We start from the raw sequence: 27,688 nt of genomic DNA, 5'->3' as shown, positions 1-27,688 counted from the left end.
CTTTCTTTGTTTTGAACATTTGGTGTTTTGACTATTATGTGTCAGGAGGAGTTTCTTTTCTGGCACAATCTATATAGGCTTCTTCATGGTCATTTCTTTCTTTAGGTTAGGGATGTTTTCTTCTATAATATTTACTGTACCTTTTAGTTGGGTGACTTTGCTCTCTTCTATACCTATTATCCTTAGGTTTGGTCTTCTCATTGTGTCCTAGATTTCTTAGATGTTTTGGGTTAGGAGCTTTTTTATTTTTACATTTTCTCTGACTGTTGTGTCAATTTCTATGTTGTCTTTTGCCCCCAAGATCTTCTCTTCCATCTCTTGTAGTCTGTTGGTGATGCTTGCATCTATGACTCCTGATTTTTTTCCTGGGTTTTTTATTTCCTGGGTTGTCTCCTTTTGTGATTTCTTTATTGTTTCTATTTTCATTTTCAATTCCTTTACCTGTTTGTGTTTTCCTGTACCTCTTTAAGTGATTTTTGTGTTTTGTCTTTAAGGACTTGTACTTGTTCATGTGTGTTCTCCTGTAATTCTTTAATGGAATTATTCATGTGCTTTTGAGGACCTCTATAATTGTCATAAAGTATAATTTTAAGTCCATATCTTGTTTTTCTGGGTTGGGAAATCCACTACTTGCTGTGGTGGGAGAACTGGGTTCTGATGTTGCCACATTGTTAGGTCTCCATTGCTTAGGTTCCTGTGCTTGCTTCTTGCCATCTTGTTATCTGTGATGTTAGGTGATCTTGTCTCTGACCGGAGCTTGTCTCTCCTGTGGGTCTGAAGGCCCGACGGCTCAGGAGGGAGATTGCACCTGGGTGTTCAGCTCTTTTCAGGCAGGCACTGAGTTCTGATGGTGGTGACATGGCTGTTTTTGTGGGATCAGGTGGGATAGCACTTCTGAGTTTCTTCTGGGTGCTCAGCAGTCTGTGGGCCGACTCTGAGTCCTGATGGCAGTGACCCCAACTTTTCTTATTTTATAAATCTTTTTTATTCTGTTTTGTTTTGATACAGGGGTTTTCTGTGTTGCTCTGGCTGTTCTGGTCCTCACTCTTGTAGGCCAGATGGCTTCGAACCTGAGATTTACCTGCTCTTGACCTCCCAAGTGCTGGGATTAAAAACATATACTGCCACTGTCTAGGACTTTTTTTGCTTTAAAGTGGAGTCTCTGCTTTCCCAGTTATTCATTTTGACCCCTCTGTGTCAGCCTCCTGAACACCTTGGATTATAGCTGTATACCGTAGCACCCAGCTCTATCCAAATACTTCTTTGAAAATTGGACATAGTACTACCTGGAGACCCAGTTATTCCACTTCTGGGCATATACCCCAGAGACGCTCCAACATACAACAAAGACACATGCACCACAATGTTCATAGCAGTCCTATTTATAATAGCCAGAAGCTGGAAAGAATCCAGATGTCCTTCAGTAGATGAATGGATACAAAAATTGTGGTACATTTACACAATGGAATACTACTCAGCCACCAGAAACAATGACTTAACCAAATTCTTAAGAAAATGGATGCATCTAGAGAATATCATCCTGAGTGAGATAACCCAGTCAGAAAACCCCAGAAAGCTCTGAACACCTCAGAAACAACTCACAGACTATATGAAGTTCAAGAAAAAACAAAGGCCAAAAAAAAAAAAAAAAGGAAAATGAAAAACCATTATGCTTAATCTTTACACACCAAGAAAACTTTGACTAATTCCAGGTTACATCTTGTTTTACATGCACTTTATGCTCATTGTAACTAGTAAAAGATCTTAATGCACACTATCAACCCTTTAAAAAACCAAGTACTGACAAAAATGTATTTGTATACTTTTATGAAAAAATGCTTAAAATTTGTACATTTATCTGTTTTTTAAAATAAAGTTGTTCAATTTAAAAAAAAAGAAAACTGTGTCTACAGTAAAGGCACTGAAGTTCATAACATACAATAAATAGTTTTGAATTGAGAGGAGGTGTTTCAGAACTCATTCGCTGGTTTTGCAGGACATGATATTATGTGCATCATGGCGTGTGCAGGACCAGGGACGCAGTAAAGTTGTGCATTACAGCATGGGTGAGCACTGCCAGAAACACCTTACAGTTACTGAATAGTTGATTTCATATTAATATTTGCTGCTACATTCAGAAAAGTTTCACTGTTGCCATTTTTTGGTTTTGCTTCTCTTCTTGTTATTTGAGGCAATCCATAGTTTACAAGGCTGTGGGTCTATAAGTCTTCCTTTATGCTATTTCCAAACTGTTTTGGTTACTGCAGCTTATGATAAGTTTTGAAATCAGGACTAGTGTTAGTTCTTATATAAAGGTTTCATAAAATTCAGCAGCAACCCATTCGGCCGTGGATTTCTGTTTGTTCAGAGACTTTTCACTTCAATCTCATTGCCTGTTATTTGTCTGTTTTGGTTGTTACTATCCGCTTGGTCCAATTTTGATGAGTTATACTGAGTCCAGGATGTGGTATCCATGTCTTCTAGTGTTTTCATTTTATTGGAACATAAGTTTTCATATTACCTAATTATCCTCTCAATTTTATTAGTTTCTGTTGTAAAAATCACCTTTGTTACTTGCATCTTTATAATTTGAGCTTATCAAGTTAGATCAAGAGTTTTCCACTCTTGTTGATATTTTTCAAAGGGCCAACTCTTCGTTCCAGTGACCCCTTAGATTGCTCATTTTAATTTTCATTTCATTAACTTATGTTTTTATCTTATTTGTTTCCTTCTATTTGATTTGCACTTGCCACATTTTCCTAAGACTTTAAAGTGTATTGTTAGGTTAAATTTTGGGTTGTCATCTGGTACTTAATTTAGCACTTACAATATCATCTCCCCTGTCACAATTGCCCTCACTGCTGAGAGCACCTGGGAAGCTGGGCTTCCATTTTCACCAGATTCTAGGAAAATTTGCATTTGCCCACTGATTTGTTCAATGATCCACAGATCATTCAAAGTTATTTTTATTAAACTGGGTGTGGCAGAGGCGGGCAGGGGCAGGGAGGCCAGCAGATCCATGTGAATTTGAGGTCACTCTAGTCTACCCAGAAAGTTCTAGGCCAGTCAGGCCACATGCGGAGAGCCTATCTCAAATAACAAGCAAATCTCAAAAAGTATTTTTGTCCATATGCTTCCATCATTTTTATGGTTTCTCTTGCAATTGAGTTCTAGTTTTATTCCATTAGGATCTGATAAGATACAAGAAAAAATATTCATCAAGATAATTTAGAGTCCATGATGTGATCTATTTTGAAGGAAATTTCGTGGCCTAAGATGAAGAATGTGTGCTTCATAGCGAGTGGATAGAATATTCTGTAGTTGTCATTTAAGCCTATTTGCTCTATGGTGTAGTTTAACTCTGAGGTTACTTTGTTGATGTCCTTTGTTTGGATGAAATCTGTTGATGAAAGTGGGATATTACAGTCACCCAGTATGGTTGTATCTGGATCTGTTTGCGTATTTGTAGAATTTGTTTGATAAAGCTGAGTGAATCAAAAGTCAATGCACTATTATTTGTTATCTTTCTATATCTTCAATGGCTTCTTCCCTCACTAATATATACTGACCCTCTCCCTTCTGACACATTTGGGGTGGAAGTTTGAACTGTCAGGTGTATCTACTCAAGTTTACTTTCAGGTTCCATTCCCTTACAACATCTTTTTACATAATTTTATGTTCAGGCTGTGCATGTCAATGCTAGTGAGGTGAAATTATTTCAGTCAGCAGACACTTAAGCATAGGTTTATAGTCCATTTAGCCAATATGTATCTTCCAATTGAAGAGTTAAGATCATTCAATTTTAGGATTATTAGTGAAATGTGGGCACTAATTTTTCCCCTCTTCATATTAACATTTTGCTTGTTTATTGAGTTAATTGTTTTTGATTCTTTTCAAATTTTCATTTTATTCTATTTTATTGAGATTTATTTTTCCACAAATTCTCATGCTTGTGTGTGTCTTTCTACCTCTATCATACATGGTGTTAAAAATTGTCTTGTGCTTGCTTGATTTATGGTCACGGATTGCTATATTTTATGCCTAACATGGCAAATCTTCAAGTCTAAAGAATGAGTTTTCAGGTCGGCATCATCTTGTTTCAGGACTTGCAATATATCATTCTTTGTTTTTCTTGCTTGCAGGCTTTCTATTGAGAAATTTGCTGTCATAGTGATGGGTTTGCTTCCTTAAGTAATTGTGAACTTCCTTCTTGTATGTATGTGTGTGTGTGTATGCATCTGTAGGACAATACATACATACATACATCAGTTTCTTGAGACAGTTTTTCCTGTGTAACAGTCCCAGATGTCTTGGAACTCCCCCTGTAGACCAGGCTGGCCTAAAATTCACCGAGATCCACCTGCCTCTGCCTCCTAAGTGCTGAGATTAAAGGCATGATGTACCATGTCCAACACTCAACTTTTAGTATTTTTAAGCTTTTTTTTCTGAATTCTCAGCATTTTAACTATACTGTGATATTGAGAGTTTCCTTTCTCAACATATTTATGTGGTGTTATATTTCCAAGCCTCGAAAGTGTTTTTTAGTGTTCAGAGATTAGATCCCGGGTCTCATGGATGGCCCAGTTCTGCATCACTGTTCTCCACCTCAAGTCCTTATTTAGTAGACCAAATACCTCCTTTACTTTGTGGTAATTGTTTTCTCTAGATTTGGGGAATTTTTGCAATAGAATTTATTGAGTTGGTTTTAGTCTACATCTTCACTGGCTTGTGTGTACCATAGTTTTGTGGATTTGCTCTGTTGTGCCTTGAAGCTCTTGAATGTTTTGGCCATGACTGTCATTTTTTAAAGATTACTATTTCAATGTAATATTTCTTTAATATTGGCTTCAATTTCCGCTATCTTCTATTTTGCTTTGGTCTGTAGATGAGGTTGCTCACTGGGTTTTTATTTGATTTAATGATCTATCTTCTCAGTTATAAGGGTTTTATTTGTATTCCCTCCCTTAAATTTTTATCTTTGATTTTTTTATATCTTGAATTGAGTTTTTATTTATCTGTATATTTGTTCATTCTTTGAGGTTAATATTTAGAATCAAATGTTTAAATTATTTGTGCAATAGTACTATCATTTTGATTGATTTGAATTTAATTTTTGAAGAGTTTAATCTTTTGGACAAGTCACATTGCCTTGCTTTAAAATATATATATATATTTTTTTGTGTTTCTCCTATTCTAGTTTGCTTTCTGCTGTGGTGATAAACACAGCAACCAAAGGCAACCTGGAGGTGGGGTGGGGAAACGATTGGTTTCATTGAAGGAAGCAAAGGCAGGAACTCTAGGCAAGAAGTGAAGCAGAAACATGCTGTTTCCTTGCTTGCTTCTCTGGCACTGCCTACAGCGAGCTGAGTACTTCCACATCAATTTGTAATGAAGAAAATGCCCCACAGGCCAATGTGATGGAGGCAGGTCCTTACGCGAGGCTTCCTCATTCCAAGTGTGTCATCGTAGTTACAGTGCCTTGAATTAAAAAAAAAATAAATAAAAAAAAAACCAACTAGTTTTTGTGTTTCCCCATAGAGATTCGTGTATCTGTTGGGATAAGCCTCTCTTAATGATTGTGTCTGTCTGTCTTTGTTTCTTTCTCTCTCTGTTTCTCTCACATCATGTGTGTGTGTGTGTGTGTGTGTGTGTGTGTGTGTGTGTGTCTTGGCAATAGGCTTCTCTTGAGGTTTTAATCCTAAAACTCAGAAGCAAGCAAGCAAGCAAACAAACAAGAACAGCATAAACAAAGCCAGATATTTAAATACAGTAAGAGCAGCGATGCTCAGTTTGGAATATCACCTACACTAGCAGTAAGGATGAAAAAGAAAAATGGTACCATGACACAGACTAGGAACTTAAAGTTATGGCTAGAAGCATTATCAACAATAGAGCAATAAAAGAGGGAATTGGGAAAGGGAAAGAGAGAAACAAGACAATGGAGGAAATTCGTATGCCATTGTGAAACCACAGCAGGAAACAAAGCAAGGCAAGTGCAGTCACTCTTAGTCCATCCTTGCTGAAGACTGGTGGGTGGGAGTGCTGCGGACTTTTTTCTCAGGCCTCTCATTTTGAAGATCAGTAGGTGTGTGGTGGGTGTCATGAGGCCCTTTCTTTCTCAGGACCTGACAGGTAGAACCAGAAAGGGCTGTATAGGGGCTGGCCCTGCCCTTCTGTGCTTGCCAGGGCATGCAAGCTAAGACAATGTCCTCTGCTGGCTTAACTCGCTCCATTAATCTCTGTACACAGGTCCAGCAATTTAGAAAGTGCAAGAGTTGCCCCCATACCCCCCCCATTATCCAGGTCCGTGGACTCTCCGATTGTATATGCATTCGCACGAGAGGAGCTCTGCCAGTGCAAGTGTGGGTAGCTGTGAGAAATGGTCCTCGGTGGCCCACTTTCCTTAAATGTTCCTGTGGCTCTGAGAATAGACAAATGATCAAGTCAAAGCAGTCTATGCTGGGGCAGAGCGGGGGAGGGGCAGGGATACCGGGGCGATCCTGTCTGCCCGAGCTGTGCTGCTTACCCTCACACAGCTGGTCTAAAATTTCTCTAGAGGTTGTACTGTGATTAACTGCCCCCCCCCCCGCAGTAGTCTGCACCTCCTACTCCATGAATCCATGTTCAAATCATAGCCATTTTCCTGCCCGGATCCCGGTCAGTCACTTCCTTAGTGGAGTGGAGAGGGCTTCTGTGAATCTCAAGGGCTTCTGAGGTCCCCAGTTTTAAGGTTTGGTGCCTGAACTGATCTTAAGATAGTTCATTGCCTCAGCACCTGTGTGCAGGCTAGGAGGTCCATGGAGCCACTGTGAGTTTGGCTATGTGGGCCACAGATGTCCTGTTCAAACTTCATTTTCTTCAGAGTACCAAACTCTCTTCCTCTGAGGGTTCTGTTGGGGGTTCTTCATGTTCCTTCTACCCATGTTGCTGCACTCAGGGTGTTCCAATGTTATTTTTGTTTATTTATTTACAAATCTAAGAGCTGCTGTTTCCAGATTTTACCTGATCTCTAAGTTTTGAGTGGCTTTTCTTTACCTCACCTCCACCTGCAGCCTGGTACTTGTTTTGTTGTTTTAGTCTCAGGGGGATTCAGGATTGTGCTGGGTGTCTCTAACTTCCATCTCTGATAATTTCTAAGCCTTTTGATTTTATCTAGATGATCTAATTTGTGAACATGATTATTTATACTATTTTGTTTACTATTTTGTTTTTATGGTGATTGAACTGCATGGCGCCACCTACATGTCTGATTTTAGTTATGTCTCCTTCCTTCCTTCCTTCCTTCCTTCCTTCCTTCCTTCCTTCCTTCCTTTCTCTTTAGTCTAGAGATTGAACTAATTTCTTGGCTTTTCCAAAGAAACTCGGTTTCCTTGACTACACTTATGGATTACTCTGTTCAGCATCTATCATTTCCTTCCTTTTGCTAAGATTTAGTGTGTTTTTCTTATTTCACAATGCATAAAGTTGGATTGTGTACTTGTTATCTATTTTGTTTTTTGAGATTTTTGTGTACTTCACATATAAGTACCTTGCCTACAGGTATTTATGTATATCATGTATTTGCCTGGTGTCTGCCTGGGTGTGTCAGAAGAGGGCATCAGATCTCCTGGAACTGGAATCATGGACGGTTATGAGCTTCCTTGTGGGTGCTAGGAACTGAAACTAGGTCTTCTGCAGGAACAAGTACTCTTAACTGCTGAGCTGTCTCTCCAGCCTCTCATTTGTCCATTCCTTTTCTTTTCTTTTATCTTCTCGTCTTTCCTGTTCCTTTTCTTGCCTTTTTTTCTGCTCTTTTTTCTTATTTTTGCTAAAGATTGAATTCACAGCCTTGTGCATGCTAAGTATATGTTTCAGTATTAATATTCATTATAAGCCCCTTTATTTCCCCCTCTGTGTGGGTATGGAATTATATACTTCAGGTAACTTTGGGGCCTAGAAGTGAATGTTGAATTCGTTAGAACTGGAGTTACAGGCATTCGCGAGCCAATGTGTACATGCTGGGAACCAAACTCAGGTCCTCTGCAGGAGCAGTGTGCTTTGAACTGCTGAGCCACCTGTCCTACCCTCTTATCCTTAAATTTTGTCAATTATTATTATATAATTTTCATGGATCACTGCCTTCACTACATCTCATAAGTTTCAGTATGGCCTTCTATTTTTAATATTTGTATAAATATTTTCCAATATTTTTTCTTTGACCGTTGGTTATTTAAGAGCATTTTACTTAATTTAGAAAATTCAGTTTTGTTATCAATTTTAGTTTTATTTAATTGTGGACAAAGAAACATGCCATAAGATTTCAATCTTTTTGAAATTTATTAAGATTTGTTTTATGGTCTAACATCTGGTCCATCTTGGAGAACGTTCCAAGTACACTTGAGAAGAATATGCGTTGTGCTCGTATTGGGTGGAGTGCTCTATATATGTCTGTTAGAGATGGTTGGTGTGTGACGGTTAATTTTATGAGTCAAATTGACTGGGCTAAGGGAAGCTCACATAGCTAGTAAAACATTTCTGAGTACGTCGGTGATAGTATTTCTGGAAGGGCTCAGCATTTGAGTCAGTACACTGAGTAAAAACATTCCACTCTCACCAATGTGGGTGGGCATTATCTAATCCATTAAAGACCTAAATAGAACAAAAAGTTGTAAGAAGGGTCAATTCCCTCCGTTTTGAGCTGATGAGATCCTACATTCTCCTGAGTTCACACATTGGAGTGCCTAGTTTTTCAGTCTGAGACTAAGCCTTGGAGTGGGAGAAACACCTTTGGCCATCAAACTTATTCAGGCCTTTGGACTGATGCAGAGTCACGGTCTCAGATTTCCTGCTTCTACAGCTCAAAGATGTCACATTATGGAGTTTTATGACCTCACTTAAGCCAATTTCCATGGTGAGCCTCTATCCCTGTCTCTCTAGCTTTTGTGTTCTGTGCTGTTGAGGATCCTGGCTAACACACAGAGACCAGTGTATTTCCCAACTCTTCGTTCCCTTTCTGTCTTGTCATTTTATCTATTACTGAAAGATAGACTTTTAAAACCTCCAATTATTATTTTATTTTATTATTTGAGTCTATTTCTTTTAAAAATTCAGTCAGTATTTCCTTTTAATATATTTTAAGATGCGGTTGTAAGTTCCATAAATAGTTATAATTGTTAAATATTCTTGAGGAGTTGACGGTTCATCAATATGTGGTAACCTCTGTTCCTTGAATGGTTTTTGACTTAAGGCTGATTCTGGAATGGCAATTCTGGCTGTGTTGACTATCATTTACAGGAGTGGTTCTCAACCTGTGGGTCACAATCCCGTTGTGTGCTTGTTAGGGGTGTGTCAAACAACTCTTTTTTCAGGGGTCACCTAAAACCAACAGAAAACACAGATATTTACATTATGATTAATAACCATAATAAAATTATAGTTATAAAGTAGCAATAAAAATCGTTTGGTTGTGGGCCACCATAACATGAGGAACAGTGTTGAAGGGCCATAGCAGCAGGAAGGTTGAGAGGCACTTGCTTACAGGGAGACACTCCTTCCCATCTTTTCCCTTTCATTCTATTTGTAGTTTCTGCAGCAAAAACAAGTCTCTACAATCTGCATATACTTTTATTATGGTTTTGCTTGTGTGGATGGTACTAAAGAGTGAAACCAGGACCTCATTCACATTAGTCACGTACCCTACCACTAAGCTACATCACTGCCCTGAGTCATTAAAAAATTTCCATGTCCTAATGTCTGCTTTTTTATTTGAAGATTTGTTTCCTTTTAAGAAAATTTCTGTGTGTGTGTGTGTGTGTGTGTGTGTGTGTGCATGCATAACTTTTTAAGGAGTGTGTTCTCTCTTCCCATGTGGGTTCTTGGAATTGAACCCAGATCATGAAGCTTGGGTGGCAAGCTCCATTACCGACAGAGCTATCTCTCTGGCCCAGGTTCTTTTGGCAATGCTTATTTGTTGACATTCTCAGGTCGTTCATGTGTAAATTTTTTTCCTGCCCCTGTCTCTCAAGTGCTGGGAGTGCAGGTGCATGCCACAATACCCCGGCCAATCTCTTCACTTCCTTTGGTTTCTGTTTTTCCTTAGCTCTTTGAATATATTTATGACAGTTGTTTAGTCTTCTCTAGTAAGTCTGATGTCAGACTTCATCAGAAATGTTGACATTTTACTCTAGGTTCCACTGCCTTTTCAATTACTAAATGTTATAGCAATGTGCTTTCATACTGATGCTACCAAACTGTGTCTATGAAGATGATTCCTTGTCATGTGTGCTCATTGAAGCCTGTGCTTCTTAGTTCATGTTACACTAATGTTTTGACAGAAGTCTACCTCAAATGCCAGGATCCAATAAGAAACAAAGCATTTCTGTTTGCAGATGGGCTCAGGGCTCTGGCTGTCTACCAACACCCCCCAGTTTTCACTCAGCACAGGCATAGGGCTGGATTAAACTTGGGGATCTCAGTTACTTTCTGCACACACATCTTGCCCTCTGATTTCACTTGGTTTTCTAGATTTCCCTGGATGTAAGGATGCTGTTGAATGTCTCCATTTCACAAAGAACCTTTTCCCAGCTTGTGTTCTTGGATACAGGTGGTCTATTCTGTTTCAATGCCAATCTTTCACCCTGTTGGTGGAAAGATCTTCAACCTGAAGTGCTTTTTATTTTTAAAGGAGTGCCCACTACCCAGGTTGCAACTTAGGCAAAGCAGCAGCGACCATCTTCTGTCAGTACTCAGACAGGCCCCAGACAACTTAGCACACATACTTAATAATCTATGCAAAAGTTTGCTCTTCTTCTTCAGGAATCAGGGCCAGAGTATGACACTAGGCACATGAACAGTTGATTCTCTAGAATGAAGATCATCAAATTTTTGGTTGGGACAAAAGCAGTAAGTGAAATAATACTCTCCTGCTGATTTGAAGTTCTCCTTTTATGATTGAGTATCTGTTTAGTTGTTGTAAATGTTTGACTACATTCCTGAATTTTTATAAATTTTGACAGTCTGTGCTTGTTTTTTGATGTTTCTGTCAGGGGATGAAAGCTCGGAGCTGCCTGTCCTGCCACTCTCTTTAATTGATTGGTATTTCCTTCTGTGGTTCTTTATCAGCTGCTTTCATTTCTCTATAGTAGTGCTCCATGGAAAAATTTAATATACTTAAAATTTTTTTACCCCATTATATTATAGATTTCTCACAAAACAAAATAATTTTAAACAATTACATGAGATATCCAGGCCTAAACTGAAGGGGCATACTTTAATCCCAGCCTTTGGAAGGTAGAGGCAAGAGGATCAAGAGTTTAAGACTGTCGTCAGCCACATAGTGAGTTTAAGGCCAGCCTGGGCAACAATACACCTTGTCTCAAAAACAAAGATGAAGCCAGTAGTGGGAGGGACACATCTCTATTCCAGCACTCAGGAGGCAGAGGCAGGCAGATCTCTCTGTGAATTCAAGGCCAGCCTGGTCACAAAGATACTTTCAGGACAGCCAGAGCTACATAGAGAGACCCTGATTCAAAAGCCAAACACAAAAGAACACTATCCAGAACTGGTGTTAGTTGTCTTCCCGTGCCAGGCAGCGATGGGCTGTTGTCCCTGCACACTGTTTTAGACTCCAGCACTTTAAACCAGAGTAGTGCTCACGTAGGATTACACATACTCTGTTGCTAATGATTAATTTGGAAGCTTGCCTTTTCTCAGCTGCCTCAGACTAAAGGCAGACCCGCTCTGTCCCCCAGTCGCTCGAATGCAAAGAACTCTGAGGGTCCTTCTGTCTTTGCAGAGCCTCCTGGCCTATAGGAATGATAGAACCTGCGGGTTGCTTTTCTGCTCTAATGAGCAGCTGCTTTTGTCACTTACCGTGTGCCACATTATTAATGTGGTGCTGAGATAAATGGTGTGCGTGTCGGTGGGTCTGTAAGTCTACAGCGGAGCTGAAAGATTCCTATATTCCAAATAACTCAGAGTCACAGTAAAGGCTAGTGAGAACAGACCACCTGTGCTGTGCTGCATAAAAGTACAGCCCAGGCAGTTGTGCACCCAACTGTCACTAGCAAGCTACCACTTCATGTGCTCACTCACATTATTTGTGCAGAGTGCACTGCTGTCAAGGCGCTAAGTCCCATGTGCTTCATGCTGATCCTTCATAAGGGATTTAGAGGAAGGCAAGGCTCCGGCGCTGGTACTTTTGTGCATGTTACTACCCCTGAAGACCGCAATAGAACAAACTGCACAGGTAGAGGCCGGTGATGACTACAGTCATAAGTGAGTGGGCCTGTGGAAGTGTGTGTGTATGTGTGTGTGTGTCTTAGTTTTTAACAAAAAAATCAGAAAGGTTTAAAAATGAAAATAACTCGAAGTATTTTTGTATAGCTCTACAAGTAAAGATATATGTCAAAGTTCTAAAAGTTAAAGTTTAAAGTTTTATTACCTGAGCTAAGGCTATTGAAGATAGAGTATTTTTAATAAGTATTCTTAATAAGTCATCCATGTTGGAAAAAAGAAAGCTGCTTTGTCTGTTCAAGTGTACTGTCACATTTGCACAGTGACCTTGTTTGCCTCAGCTTGCAGTTGCTTCAATTCTTGATCCTGGTTGGTTGCTGCTTTGGGCATGGGGCAAGAGAGTCAAATGTGGGTTTTCAATACTTCTTCTTGGTTAGAACTATGCTATTTTCTGTGTGACCAATGGCATGCCTCTCTTAATGAGCATCTATTTTTTTCAATTTTATTGGACAGTCTCTGTATTTACATTTCAAATGTTATATTCTTTCTCCCCACTCCCTTTCCTTCTCCCCCTAAACTTGCATCCATGAAGGTGCTCCCTCTCCCAATAACCCTCTGCACCTCAATGTCTTGCCTGGTTGATGATGATGTTCTTCCAATGGGGTTGCAAACCTTTCAGCTCCTTCAGTTCTTTCTCTCGCTCTTTTATTGGGGTCCCCAATTCAGTCTGATGTTTAGCTGCAAGCATCCTCATCTGTATCTATGTGACTCTGGCAAAGCCTCTGAGGAGACATCCATACCTGGTACCTGCCAGTAAGCGCTTGTTGGCATCAGCAATAGTGCTTGGATTTGGTGACTGCATATGGTGTGGTTCTCCAGGTGAGGGAGTCTCTGTAGATCATTTCTTCAATCCCTGCTCCTCTATTTGACCTTGTATTTCCTCCCATGAGTGTTTTGTTCTCCCTTCTAAGCACTGAGGCATCCATATTCTGGTCTTCCTTCTTTTTGAGCTTCAGTAAGTTTTGGATGTTTTCTTGGGTGTTCCAAGCTTTGGGGGCTAGTATCTGCTTATAACTGAGTACATACCATGAGTATTCTTTTGTGACTGGGTTACCTCACTCAGGATAATAGCTTCTAGTCTCATCCATTTGCCTAAGAATTCCATGAACTCATTGTTTTTAATAGCTGAGTAGTATTCCATATGGAATTTTCTATATCCATTCTGCTGTTTGCTGTTGAAGGACATCTGGGTTCTTACGAGCTTCTGGCTATTACAAACAAGGCTGCTATGAACATGGTGGAGCATGTGTCCTTGTTATATATATGTTGGGACATCTTTTGGGTATATGCCCACGAGTGGTATAGCTGGGTCCTCAGGTAGTACTATGTCCAATTTTCTGAAGAACCACAAGACTGATTTCAGAGTGGTTGTACCAGTTTACAACTCTACCAACAATGGAGGAGTGTTCCTATTTCTTGACATCCTTGCCAGCATCTGCTGTCACCTGAGTTTTTGGTCTTAGACATTCTGACTGGTGTGAGGTGGAATCTTAGGGTTGTTTTGATTTCCATTTCACTGGTTACTAGGGATGTTCAATATTTCTTTAGGTGATTCTCAGCCATTCAACATTCCTCAGTTGAGAATTCTTTGTTTAGCTCTCCACCCCATTTTTAATAGGTTCATTTGATTCTCTAGAGTCTAACTTCTTGAGTTCCTTGTATATATTGGATACTAGCCCTATATTAGATGTAGGATTGGTAAAGATATTTTTCCAATATGTTGGTTGCCATTTTGTCCTATTGACAGTGTTCTTGGCCTTACAGAAGCTTTGCAGTTTTATAAGGTGCCATTTGTCAATTCTTGATCTTAGAGCATAAGCCATTAGTATTCTGTTCATGAAAATTTCCCCTGTGCCTATGTGTTCTAAGCTCTTCCCAACTTCCTGTCCTATTAGTTTCAGTGTACCAGGTTTCTCTAACTATATGAAGAATTGAGTTGGAATTTTGATGGGAATTGCATTGAATTTGTAGATTTGCCTTGGGCAAGATGGCCATGTTGATCCTTCTGATTCATGAGCATGGTAGATCTTTTCATCTTCTGAGGTCTTCTTCAATTTCTTTTTTCAGAGAGTTGAATTTCTTGTCAAAGATTCTTCACTTGTTTGGTTAGGGTCACACCAAGGTATTTTATATTCTTTGTGACTATTGTGAATGGTGTCGATTCTCTAATTTCTTTCTTGGCCTGTTTGTCCTTTGAGTAGACGAAGGCTACTGATTGAGTTAAATTTATATCCAGCCACTTTGCTGAAGGTGTTTATCAGCTGTAAAAGTTCCCTGGTGAAATTTTTGGGGTCACTTAAGTATACTATCATATCATCAGCAAATAGTGATACTTTGACTTCTTCTGACTTGTATTCCTTTGATTCCTTTTTTTCCCCTAATTGTTCTGTTCAGTACTTCCAGTACTATATTGAATAGGGAGGGAGAGAATGGGCAGTCTTTTCTAGTCCCTGATTTTATTGGTATTGCTTCAAGTTTCTCACCATTTAGTTTGATGTTGGCTACTGGTTTGCTGTATATTGCTTTTACTATGTTTAAGTATTAGCCTTGAATTCCTGATCTTTCCAAGACTTTTAACATGAAGGGGTGTTGAATTTTGTCAAATGCTTTCTCAGTATCTAGAGAGACAATCATGTGATTTTTTTCTTTGAGTTTGTTTATATAGTGGATGACATTGATGAATTTCTATATATTAAACCATCTCTGCATCCCAGGGATGAATGGTGAATGATCATTTTGATGTGTTCTTGGATTCAGGTTGCAAGAATTTTATTGAGTATTTTTGCATCAATGTTCATGATGAAAATTGTTCTAAAGTTCTTTCTTTGTAAGGTCTTTGTGTTTAGGAATTAGCGTAATTGTGGTTTCAAAGAATGAGTTGGGTAGTATTCCCTTTTTTCTATTTTGTGGAGTATTTTGAGAGTATTGGTATTAGTTCTTTTATGAAGGTCTGATAGAATTCTGTACTAAACCCATCTAGTCCTTGGCTTTTTTTGTTGGAAGGCCTTTGATGACTGATTCTATTTTTTTAGGGGTTATAGGGCTGTTTAGGTGGTTTATCTGATACTGATTTAACTTTGGTACCTAATGTCTCTCTAGAAAATTGTCTATTTCCTCTAGATTTTCCAGTTTTGTTGAGTATAGGCTTTTGTAGTAGGATATGATGATTTCCCGAATTTCATCATTTATGTTATGTCTCCCCTTTCATTTCTGATTTTTTTTCAATTTGGATACTCTCTCTGTGCCCTCTAGTTAGTCTGGCTAAGGGTTTATCAATCTTGTTGATTTTCTCAAAGGACAAGCTCTTGGTTTTGTTGATTCTTTGTATAGTTCTTTTTTTTCTATTTGATTGATTTCAGCTCTGGGTTTGCTTACTTCCTGATATCTATTCTCTCTTGGGTGTATCTGCTTCTTTTTGTTCTAAAGCTTTCAGGTGTGTTGTCAAGCTGTCAGTATATGCTCTCTCCAGTTTCTTTTTGGAGGTGCTCAGAGCTATGAGTTTTCCTCTTATCATTGTTTTTATTATATCCCATAAGTTTGGATATGTTGTGCTTTCATTTTTGTTACATTCTAAAGTCTTTGATTTCTTTATTTCTTCTTTGACCAAGCTACCACTGAGTAAAGCATTGTTTTACTCCCAGGTGTATGTAGGCTTTTTGTTGTCTTTGTTATTAAAGACCAGCCTTAGTCCATGGTGATCTGATAGAATGCATGGGATTATTTCAATATTCTTGTATCTGTTGGGGCCTGTTTTGTGTCTGACTATATGGTCAATTTTGGAGAAGGTGCCTTGTGGTGATGAGAAGAATGTATATTCTTTTGTTTTAGGATAAAATATTATGTAGATTTCTTAAATTTATTTGGTTCATAACTTCTGTTAGTTTCACTGTGTCTCTGTTCAGTTTCTGCATCTATGATCTGTCCATTGATGCAAGTGGGTTGTTGAAGTCTCCCACTATTATTGTTTGTAGTATAATATATTCTTTGAGCTTTAGTAGAGTTTCTTTTATGAATGTGGGTGCTCTTGTATTTGGAGCATAGATGTTCAAGATTGAGAGTTCATCTTGATAGATTGTTTTTTGACCAGTAAAACAGTGTCCTTCTTGTCGTTTTTGATGACTTTTGTTGAAAGTCTATTTTGATATTAGGATGGCTAGTCTAGCTTGTTTCTTGAGACCATTTGCTTGGAAAGTTTTTTCCTAACCTTTGACTCTGAGATAGTGCCTGTCTTTGTTGCTGAGATGAGTTTCCTGAATGTAGCAATGAGCTGGATTCTGTTTATTTATAAAGTCTGCTAGTCTTTGTCTTTTTATTGGAGAATTGAGCCCACTGATGTTAAGGGATATGAAAGCATAGTGGTTGTTGTTCCCTGCTATTTTTGTTGTTAGAGTTGTTTTTGTGCTTTTCTTCTTTGGTGTTTGTTGCAAGATTTTCCTAGGGTAAAATTTCTCTCTTTTTGGTGGAGTTTTTCATCTACTATTTTTGTAGGGCTGGGATTGTAGACAGATATTGTATAAATTTGTTTTTGTCCTAGAATATCTTGGTTTCTTCATCTATAGTAACTGAGAGTTTTGCTGAATATAGTAACCTGGGCTGCAACTTGTGTTCCCTTAGGGTCTGTATGATGTTAATCCAGGACCTTGCAGCTTTCATAGTCTCTGTTGGAAAGTCTGGTGTAATTCTGATCAGTCTGCCTTAATATGTTAGCTGTCCTTTTTCTCTTACTGCTTTTAGTGTTCTTTGTTTTGAGCATTTGTGATTTTGACTGTTAGGTGTCAGGAAGAATTTCTCTTCTGTTCCAGTCTATTTGGGTTTCTGTAGGCTTCTTGTATATTCATGGTTATCTCTTTTTTTAGGTTAGGGAAGTTCTCCTCTATAATTTGGTTGAAGATATTTACCGGGCTTTTCAGTAGAGTCTTTGCTCTCTTTTATACATTTTATCCTTAGGCTCGGTCTTCTCATTGTGTCCTGTATATCCTGTGTGTTTTTGGTTAGAATCTTTTTGAATTTTGCATTTTCTCTAACTGTTGTTTCAATGATTTCTATGGTATCTTCTGCTCCTGAGATTCTGTTCTCCATCTCTTGTATTCTGTTGGTGATGCTCCTGATGTCTTTTCTAGGTTTTTCAACTTCAGCATTGTCTTCTTTTCTGATTTCTGCATTATTTCTATTTCTTTTTTCAGTTCCTTCACCTGGTTGTTAGTGCTTTCTTGTAGCTCTTTAAAGGATTTTTGTGTTTTCTCTTTAAGGGCTTCAACTTGTTTGCATGTGTCCCCCTGGCTTTCCTGTACTTCTTTAAGTGTGTTATTTATGCACATCTCAAAGATCTCCATCATAATAATGAATTATGATTTTAATTATAAATCTTGTTTTTTCTGATGTTGCCAGGTTGTCTTGGTTTTTGTTTAAGAGTCCTGTGCTTGCCTCTTGCCCTGTTGTTATAGGTGATATTGTTGTCTTTTGCTGGAGCTTCTCTCCATTGTGGGTTTGCAGGACCATGGTCTCCAGAGGGAGATTCTTCCTGGGTATTCATTTGTCTAGGTAGGCTGTGAGTTCCATTGGTAGAATCCAGTCCTGATGTACCTGTGCTGGTTCTGGCCTTGGGGCAGAAGTGTGTGCTCCTAGGCAGTACTACTCCCTGTGCAGTGAGAGTTCTGGGTGACCTCTCCTGAGGTAGACAGTGGGCAGAAGTTGACTCACCCTTCCACTTAGGATGGAGAGCCCTCCTGTAGCTTTTCTGAGTACCCAGCGACATGTTGGTGGGTGGCAGGACCTATGAGACTCTAATTTTTTGTTGTTTTCTTATTTATTGGTGTTCTGAGAAGAGTCTCCGTATTCCCTAACTCTCCAAATGCTAAGTTTACAGAGTACCAACATGTCCAGCTGTGAACTTAGTTTTTATAACTCCTTTTCCTAAAGGTAATATTCCCCCCAAAGATAACAACAACTTTATATCTTCAGACTATATTAATAATGCATGTTCATTGTTGAAAAATTAAAGCAGTGTGGAAAAACACAAAGGTCAGTTGTAATTCCATCATCCTGTGACAACCATGTTGTGCTGAGTGTGTCAACATGACCACCCTGTACTGTAGTAGAAAGCATGACTCTTCTTGTTCTGTTTTCCCTTTTCCTGTTGGGTAAATACAGGGTTACATGATGGTTTGTCAAGTGGGGCTCAGATGGAGCCACTAAAGGCTTCCACTGCATACAAAAATGAAGAGTTCCCTCATGGGTCATAAGTGTGTCTTTCAGGTTTCTTATGAATGAAAGTGAGAAGCCAGAGATGCATTTGGAGAACTGTATTCCAGCTAATGCTGCCCTAACTGGATAGACTGCCTTTAAATTTGTTTTTCCTTAATATAAATGTTTACACATACATTTCAGTGATTAAAAGATAGATGTTTGTATTTTTGGTTTTTCCCACAAAATAAAGGTGTTTGTGCATTTCTAATAAAATATAGATTTCTTAGGATGAGACTCTGTCTTAAACAGTTGAAGCATCACAAGCCATGAAAGCATTGAAGGCATGGCATCTTAGACAGCAGATTAGATTGGTGTCCTGTAGAATGGAATATGAGGAAGATAAGAATAGAAGCAGTGAGGGATGAGGCTAGAGAAATATATGAGATCAGATCACAAAGGAATTCCTGTGTCTTGTGAGGGGAATAATGGAGGCAGTAATGTCAAGCAAGGATGGGTTTGGTTAACCAAAATGAAAGATGTGAAATAGCCATAAGAACCATATTGCAACCCAATTAAGAACTGAATTGGGGGGCATAGAACACATGTGACATGAAAGAAGTGAGCAGACACTGGAGATTAAAGGTTTAAGTGTTGATGGGGTAAGGGAGGTAGAAGGGAGTAGAGGGTAAGTTAATAAAAATTAAAGATATATAAAAAAGGCCTATGGGAACCCAGTAATGTGTAAGTTAATTACAAAGTACAGTTTTTAAAAAGAAGCTTTAAAGGACATATATTACATCAGTGGGCAATGCTCCTCTCAGAAGACATGTTTTATTAAACAACAGTATCAGTACTAGGCATAGATACCTCCCTATGACTTGACTTATTGGTCAGGAAAGATTCTGCCCACCTTCACTTCTCCTGGCAACAACACAGGCTAGTGTTGTGGCTCTTTGTTCCCCACAACAACAAGATTGTAAGATCCTATTGGTACAGATGCTATGCACTTTGGTTGTGGTACATAGAGGAATCAATCTCAATCTGACAAAGAAAATTTCTCTTTGCTGGGTACCCTTCATGGTTCTGGAAAGTGCTAATACAAGCCATTGGGGGAAAAGAGTCACCAGTAGTCTTACTCAGCATTGGACTCTGCATGCTACAATACTAATCTTCCAGGGGAGATCTGTCTATTTTTCAATAGGGGTATGATTGTTATGAGGATCACAACCATTTTCTGTTTGGATTTGAGGCTTGCTCCATAGGAAGGAACCCATGCCTAGTACTGTAAACCTGAGAAAAACTTTATATCCCAGAATAGTATAGATCCTAATCAATAACCTGTAATTGGTATATTGCTAAATGTACTGTTCTCAAGCTACCTTCTAAATGATTGTTTATATATGTAGATCTGTGTTACTCTTAACCTTGGTCAGCAGTTAATGCAGTGACTCATTACTTGCCAAAACGTTTAGAATAAGTGACTCTGAGTTCTCAGACTTAAATGGGTTATTTATATTCCTCTCACCTCCCAGATTCTCTCCGAAAGCATCACAAGAGGAAGGGGAAAGAATGTAAGAGTTGGAAAATGGGGAGAATTCCATGAAGTGTTGTCTTCTGGACATGACATGGCCACCATACTCATGTACTCACAGCAGCTATGGTTACCAGCACAAGACTCACAAGAGATCAAGCCAGTTAATATTCCAGCATGAGGGGCAGGACGCATGAGGCTCCACTCCCAGATGAGATATTGACAGTTCATGGTTAGTGGGGGAGGAAGAATCTTTCTTCCTTGGAGGTGTGGCCACTGGTAGGTTACACATACTTCAGTAGAAGCTTGACATGCATTTACTATGTATATATTGGTAACATTAAGTGGAGTCAGTGGGGGGTCAGCAAAAGGAGAGAATGTGAAGTTTAGAAGGGGACTTAGTGAGTGGAGTATAGGAAAAGTTTTGTGTGAGTGAACAGTAAATTGATATGATATAAATGCATTGTATGCGTGTATGAAATTCTTAAACAATAAATATATTATTTTAAAAGAGCCATGAAGAGCCACTGCTAGGTACTCATAGAGATGAGTGATACAGATTTGTTTTCTTGGCTCTGAATATTTGATAGTTTTGTGAAAAGTCTAGTTTAATACAAGCTAGATAACACAAATACTTCATGGACCAGGCACTACATAGAATATAGTGCTTATAAAAATAGTCTAAGACCATAAAGATAAAAGCATATTGTTATAACATTCAATAATCAAAAAAGCAGTGGTATTATATAAGCCATAATTATAATAGATTTTGTGAATAATGAGTTGAATGTTGTCTTAGTTATTTCTCTTGATGCTTTGAAACAATTCCTGGCAAAAAGCAACTTAAGAAGGAAGGAAGGAAGGGAGGGAGGGAATATTTATTCTGATTTACAGTTTGATGGGACACAGAACATCTTGGTGGGAAGGCAGGTGGCAGGGGCAGGTGGTGGCTGAGCACATGTACTACAGTTAAGAAGCACAGAAACGAGTTCCAGTGTGGTCTTAGTTAGGGTTTTACTGCTCTAACAGAAACCATGACTAAAACGTAACTCCTGTAAGGGGCTGGTTTAGAGGTTCAGAGATTCAGTCTGTTATTATCAAGGTGGGAGCATGGCAGTGTCCAGGGAGACATGGAACTGGAGGAGCTGAGAGTTCTACTTCATCTGAAGGCTTCTAGGAAAAGACTGACTTCCAGAAAGCTAGGATGAAGGTCTTAAAGCCCATGGCCACAGTGATACACCTATTCCAACAAGGCCACTCTTTCTACTAGTGCCACTCCCTGGGCACTAGCATATTCAAACCACCACAGGTACTCAGCTTACTTCTCTCTCTCTCTCTCTCTCTCTCTCTCTCTCTCTCTCTCTCTCTCTCTCTCTCTCTCTCTCTCTCTCTCTCTGTACAGTTCAGGATCCCAGCCCAGGAAATGGGGCCATCTACATTTACAGTAGGTTTTACTACCTCACTTAATCCAGTCCAACTATTTCTCACAAATATATTCAGATACTTACCTTTAAAGTGGTTTCAGGTCCTGTCAAGTTGACATGTAATATAAACTATCACAGATGTATAAAGTGAAATAGAACACATATGATAAGAAAGAAATAGCTTTACCAGTAGCACTTACTACCCTTATAAAAATACCTGGGTTCAGTTTCTAGCACCCACTTGGGCAGCTCACAGTGGTTTTGCATTCCTGGCCTGTAAAATGAACAAAGCTGTTTTTGAAAACTAGTTCTTATTTTCTTGAGTTTTTATACCTATGACCCAGGGCATTCTACCTGCCGGAAATGGAAGCAAAGTGAATAGAGAAATTGAGCTGTGTGCTTTTGTCCTTTCTGTTGGCAACTGCTATAGTCTGCTGTTTTGTGAGGCTGTGGGCTATGAAAGGCACCCTGGTCCTGGTCGAGAGAGGTTAAGCCCCAGTGACCCTGAGGGATGGTAGGCACTTCCCTAAAATTCCTGAATAACCAGGCTGCCATCACTAGCCACAACCCTCCATAGATTTTTGGCCATTAGTCACGTAGGGCAACGCCCCAAGCCCCTCCTCCACGGGTGAGGAAGTGATGGTTAGGTAGGTTCCATTAGAGATCTCCATTAGAATGAGAAAGCTAAAGGCCTGGAGGCTTAGCCAATTAGCCTTTCTTCCCAGACACTCCTCCCTGCAAAAGATATTGACTCTCAAGCCCACCTTGAGAAGTTGGGGTATGGTTTTACTCATCCACTTTCTGCCAGGACAATAAATGCCCCCTGAGCTAGTTCCAGCTGCCTGTCCTGCCCCTCAGACTGTGCTTCTCCACCCCTGGAGTGGTGTCCTGAGGCTTCCTATAGCCCAATACCCTGGCCATGGCGCAGGGAAAGCACAATCCACCTTCCTGCATCCTGCCTCCCCAGAGGCCCTGTGGCAGAACAGATGTGTGACTCCCCCACGATTATATCCAACATTATTTTCTGCTATTGTTTTTGTCAGCTTCCTATTACAATAACAGATACCCAAGGTGATGACTCTATTAAAAAAAAAAGCTGACTTTGGCTTCTCATTTTAGATACTCCTGCCCCTGATTGCTTGGCCTACTTCTTAGATTCTGAATGTTTGACTCACTTCTTTAGGCTTACAACAGTAGCACATAGTGGACCACTGATTTCATGTCTGGAAAGCAAAAGAAAAGAAGGGACTGAGGTCAACATATCCGCACCCCAAAGACATGCTCCACCTTCAAATAGTGCCAATCTGGGGATCAAGCTTCTAACACATTGGTCTTTAGGAGACATTCAAGAGCTACACTATATCAGCTACTAAGACAGTACAATTGGAAAGCTAGAGAGATACCCCATGGCTATAACTGCTGTAACAGGAGACAACAAAGCTGAATAGGAGACAGGCCAGGCAACACTCTATGGTTTCTCATTTAGTTCTTGCTTTACTCCTGCACTGGCTTTCCTCAGTGATGGACTGTGATTTACTAGTGAAAGCCACATAATCCCTCTTTTACCTTAAGTTACCTTAAAGTGTTTATCATAGCAACAGAAATGCAAAGTAGAACACCAAGGATTACTGAGTCATGTGGCCATTCTATCCCTTCTTGGCTAAGATTAAGTGCAGTATATGGTACATCTGCCATTATTATTATTATTATTGTTATTATTATTATTATTATTATTATTATTATTATTATTATTATTATTATTATTATTATTATTATTATTATTAGACTTGGCCTTTATAGCTGTTTGAATAAGAAACATTCACCACAGTACCAGGTATTTGAATACTCGGTCTCCAGTTGGGTGTAGTGGTTGGGAACAGTTAGGTGGTGTATCCCAGCTGGAGGAAGGATGCCACTGAGGGCAGCAGGCTTCGCTATTGCAAATCCTTGTGTACTTCCAGTTTGCTCTTTCTGCTTTGTGCTTACAGTAAGGATGTGAGTTCTCGGATTCCTGCTCATGCCCTTATGTCCACAGCTTGCTGCCATGCTTCCCTGTCATAATAGCCTCTTATTCCACTGGAACTGCAAACCAAAGTAAACTCTTCCATCTTTCCATTGTCTTGGTCATGGCATTTTATCGCAGCATCAGAAAAGTAACTAATACAGTCTTGTTGAGTAGCTCGGGCTGGTCTGGAACATAACGATTCTCCTGTTTCCAACATTTGAATGCTGGATGTGTGCCACCATGCCTGGCAATCTACTTTATTTTTTTCCATTAACATTGACAATATGTTTATTGTAAAAAATGTACAGTACACAGCTATTTGCCCACCACATAGCTATTCCCAGAGTGATCTCAAGAGTTTATAGAGTTCATCAGAAGTCTACCAAATCTTAGTGCAATGTCTTTACCTTGGTCCTCCAATCTTCCTCTGGTAACTAGGCCTTCTAAAAACTAGTAATTGATGAATTACCCAAAGGCTGATGTTCAAATGGGGTACGACTTTTTTCTTCCACTGGCAACTTGGAATGTGCTCCAAGAAGCAGAGGGAAAGGTGCTCATTGGTGAAGCCCTTGCTTTTCCCATCACAAGATAGTTTCTTCCATAGTCAGGGCTAGGCAAATCCCTCCCTCACTTCCATGGTGTCTTCCTGAGATAAAATCAACTCTGATTCCTCTCTTTCATGGAGTAAATAAATGTTCCTCATTCCTGACTGGCTCCTTACAAATACATGGAGCCCATTTCTTCCCTTTCTCCACATTAACTTCCCAGTGGCAAACTGAAAAGAATTGGGAGCTGTACTTGACACAGGCTGAGGGAGTGAATCTTCTCAGATCTTCCACTGAATTATAACCAGGCTTCTCACAGCAGACATGCTTTAAATCATTAAGAGGGTTCCAGGGAGGAGTCACCAGTCTTGGCTGCCAGAGCCATGTCCTCTGAGACCAATCCTGGAGTTGCTTATGCCCGCCCAGCTCTCTCATTACTCTGTCGTACTTGATAGGTCTCTTGTGTTCTTCTCACACAAGAGAATGGGACAGGTCATTATTAAGTCTTCTTTCTTTGCCATCCATTTTTTTTACTGCACAGGAGAGAAAAACAGGATCAGAGTGAAAGTCCAGGCAAATTGGACAGTTTGCCTACATTTCCAAATTGTTTTTCTGAGTCCTTTTTTTTTTTCAGGTGAAACAACTACTTTTCAATTTCTGGAAGTAACTAGTAGTCCTCAGCACTCGGTCTGTCCTTTGATACAGCTCAGAGGTTCATCAAGGCAGGAGCACGGCAGTATCCAGGCAAGCATGGTGCAGTCCAAGTTGATAGTTCTATATCTTCATCTGAAAGCTGCCGGCAGAATGTGGACCAGCAATCTACTTTACGTGGATATTTAAATAAATGACATATTAACACTATAATGTTAAACATTTTCAATGATTCATCCTTAGAAAGGGGGGTTTATTTGTTAGAACAATTTTGGGTTTATAGCACTTACATGTTTCTAGAAATGCTAATTGAGTATAGACTTTATAAGTTCTTGTTTAAATTATAGCATCATTAGAAGCCCTGACATACTGACTGTGGCTTGTGTTGTGAAATAAGACCAAATAACAGATTGCATTGTGTGGCTTCTTTAATTTAGTAGGTTTTTGATACTCATGAGGGCATATGTTAAGAACTTCTAAAATCTCCAACATATGAATACTACCTTAGAATAAAATTGTTTTGAGGTAAAAATAGATATATTATCCCAATGTACAGATTCTTAAAGAAGCCAAATATCAACATCAAAATGTCATTGAATTACACTGATTAGCTGGCTAGACTTACTAATTTAACAACTCAGTTATAAGTACTGGATTTGTAATTGTATAAAATTCCTTTTCAGCATTACCAAAATGATATGTTATCATGCCGTGCTTATGGGTCCTTCACGAATAAACCAATAAACCGTATTGGCATTCCTTCTGGGCTCTGTCCTACAGTTACCTGGCAACAGTCAGGTATGCCTGACTCATTATAAAAGGGACTGCTTGCCCCCTCCTCACTCTCCTGCTCTCTTCTCCTCTCCTCTTGTTCCCTTATCCTCTTCCCCCCTCTCCATTCCCCTCCCCCACTCTGTGTGCTCATGGCTATCCTCTACTCCTCCCTCCCCCTCTCTCCTCCTCCCTTTCTTTGTCTCTTCTACCTCAGCTTCCCTCCTCACCTCACTTTATCCTATACTATACTATCCTGTGGCTGGTACCTCAGGGGGAAGGGATGCCTCAGCATGACCCACAACAGCTCCCCCTGCACCCACACCATACTGGGCCACCACCAAACATATCCCTGGCTTACCGACCCCCCCACCTCTTTTAAAACACATCAGATTGACTTCAGCTGAAGGTTTAAATCTATAATCTTGCTACACTGACAAACATCATTAAGATTTTATGTTTTTTGTTACTAGGAAAATATATAAATGAAATTTGAGAGCATAACAAGAGTCTCTTTTTCTGAATCCTGAAAATGACTCATGAGGGTAAATGCACTTGTACATAAGCCCAGGGACTTTAATTCAATTCCTGGAACCTATATAAAGGTGAAAGGAGAGAGACTATTCTACATAGTTGCCCTCTGGTTTACACACGCATACATATATACATACATACACACACAATGGCACATGTGTACACACATACATATCATGCACAAACACAGAGAATAATAAAACAAAATTCTATCTTTCTCTTGGCATTCTCACCAACAGTTTCTACTTCTTGTCTTTTTGATAACTGCCATCTTACCATGTAAGGACATGTCTCCTGGAGTTTTTGGTTTGCCTGTCTTTGATGACATTGAATACTTTCTCATGCGTTTGCTAGCTAGTTTTGTCTTCTTGGGGGAAACATTTATTCAGGGTCCTTGCCACTTTTGAATTTGATTACTCATTTTTACTTTGCAATTGAGTCATGAATTCCTTATCTACTTTGAATTAGTTCCTTAGTAGATATATAGTTTTAAATATTTCCTCCCATTCTGTTGTTTAAAGTTTCATTTTGGTGATTGCTCTCTTGTCTGTGTAGACACTTTTCAGTTTGATATAATCTCATCTTTTCCCCCTTTGCTGTCTAAGCTTTTGGTATGTCCTCCCCAAGTTAAGTATGAAGGGCCCCACATGTTCTTCCCTAGGGCTTTTAAAAATTATTTTACATCTTAAGTTTAGTTTTAGTTTTGTTTTGTATTGTTATGAGACAGGGTTTCTCTGTGTAGCTTTGGCTGTCCTGGAGCTAGCTCTGTAGACCAGATTGGCCTCAAACTCACAGAGATTCTCCTGCCTCAGTCTCCTGAGTGCTGGGATTAAAGTCATGTGCTACCTCTGCCCTTCCCCTCCACTTGACAAATTTTCATAGCTTAACCTGGTCAGTCCTTAAATTCCCTATCTTCTTGCCTCAGCCTCCTGAACACTAGATCTGCAGACAGACTATATCATATGTAGCGTTTGTTTATATTTTTGAATCATTTTAAGTTAAAATATTATTTACAGTTAAAATAAATGATACATTTTTATTCTTTTGTCTGCACTTCTCCAGTTTTTCTTGCATCTCTTATTGAAGAGACTTTAACATTTTTTTTCCATTGGATATTTTTTATTTACATTTAAAATGTTATCCCCTTTCCCAGTTTCCCTTCCATACCCCCCTATCCCATCCCCCTCCCCCTGCTTCTATGAGGATGTTCACCCAACCTCCCTCCCCCTCCTGCCTCTCCACTCTGATATTCCCCTACACTGGGTCATTGAGCCTTTGGCAGGACCAAGGGCTTCTCTTCCCACTGATGCCCAGCAAGGCCATCCTCTGCTACACATGCAGCTGGAGCCATGGGTCCATCCATGTGTACTCTTTAAATAGTGTTTTAGTCCTTGGAAGCTCTAGTTGGTTCGTTTTGTTGTTCTTAGAGGGTTGCAAACCTCTTCACCTCCTTCAATTCTTTCTCTTAACTCCTCCATTGAGGACTCCATTCTCCATTCTCAGTTTAATTGTTGGCTGCGAGCTTCTGCCTCTGTATTTGTCATGATCTGGCAGAGCAAAGAGACTCTTTGTTTCTTTGATCCTTGTTGAAAAATCAGTGATAGTATTCTTGTGAGTTTGCTTCTGGGCTCTCCACTCTGTTTAATTGTATGTTGCAGAGGCTCCTCACATACACCAGGGCCAGACTACAAACTTCTACCAGCAGGGCCCCTACATTCCAAAGGCTCCATAGTTTCTTCAAAATAGCACCATGAGCAAAGGGAAACAT

General features: G+C 39.5%; 1 protein-coding gene and 1 pseudogene across 2 annotated transcripts in view; both read right to left on the bottom strand.

Annotated features, from left to right (window-relative positions):
* The window catches only part of LOC308414946 (prothymosin alpha-like), a gene marked incomplete at both ends in the record, with an annotated part of 29,192 nt that extends 5,732 nt beyond the window's left edge, over positions 1-23,460 (bottom strand). The window contains one exon of the mRNA XM_080910105.1: positions 23,246-23,460. Within this exon, the coding sequence (XP_080766231.1) occupies positions 23,246-23,460 (215 nt within the window). The remainder of the gene's footprint in view (positions 1-23,245) is intronic.
* A 442-nt stretch (positions 23,461-23,902) lies between these two features.
* On the bottom strand, positions 23,903-24,488 carry LOC308414945 (annotated as a pseudogene). Its single transcript has one exon. The product of its transcript is annotated as an uncharacterized misc_RNA (transcript).
* Between the last annotated feature and the right edge of the window lie 3,200 nt (positions 24,489-27,688).

Source organism: Micromys minutus (genome assembly GCF_963924665.1).
Source record: "Micromys minutus genome assembly, chromosome: X".
Classification (NCBI taxonomy): Eukaryota; Metazoa; Chordata; class Mammalia; order Rodentia; family Muridae; genus Micromys; species Micromys minutus.
This window is presented reverse-complemented; position numbering and strand designations above follow the sequence as displayed.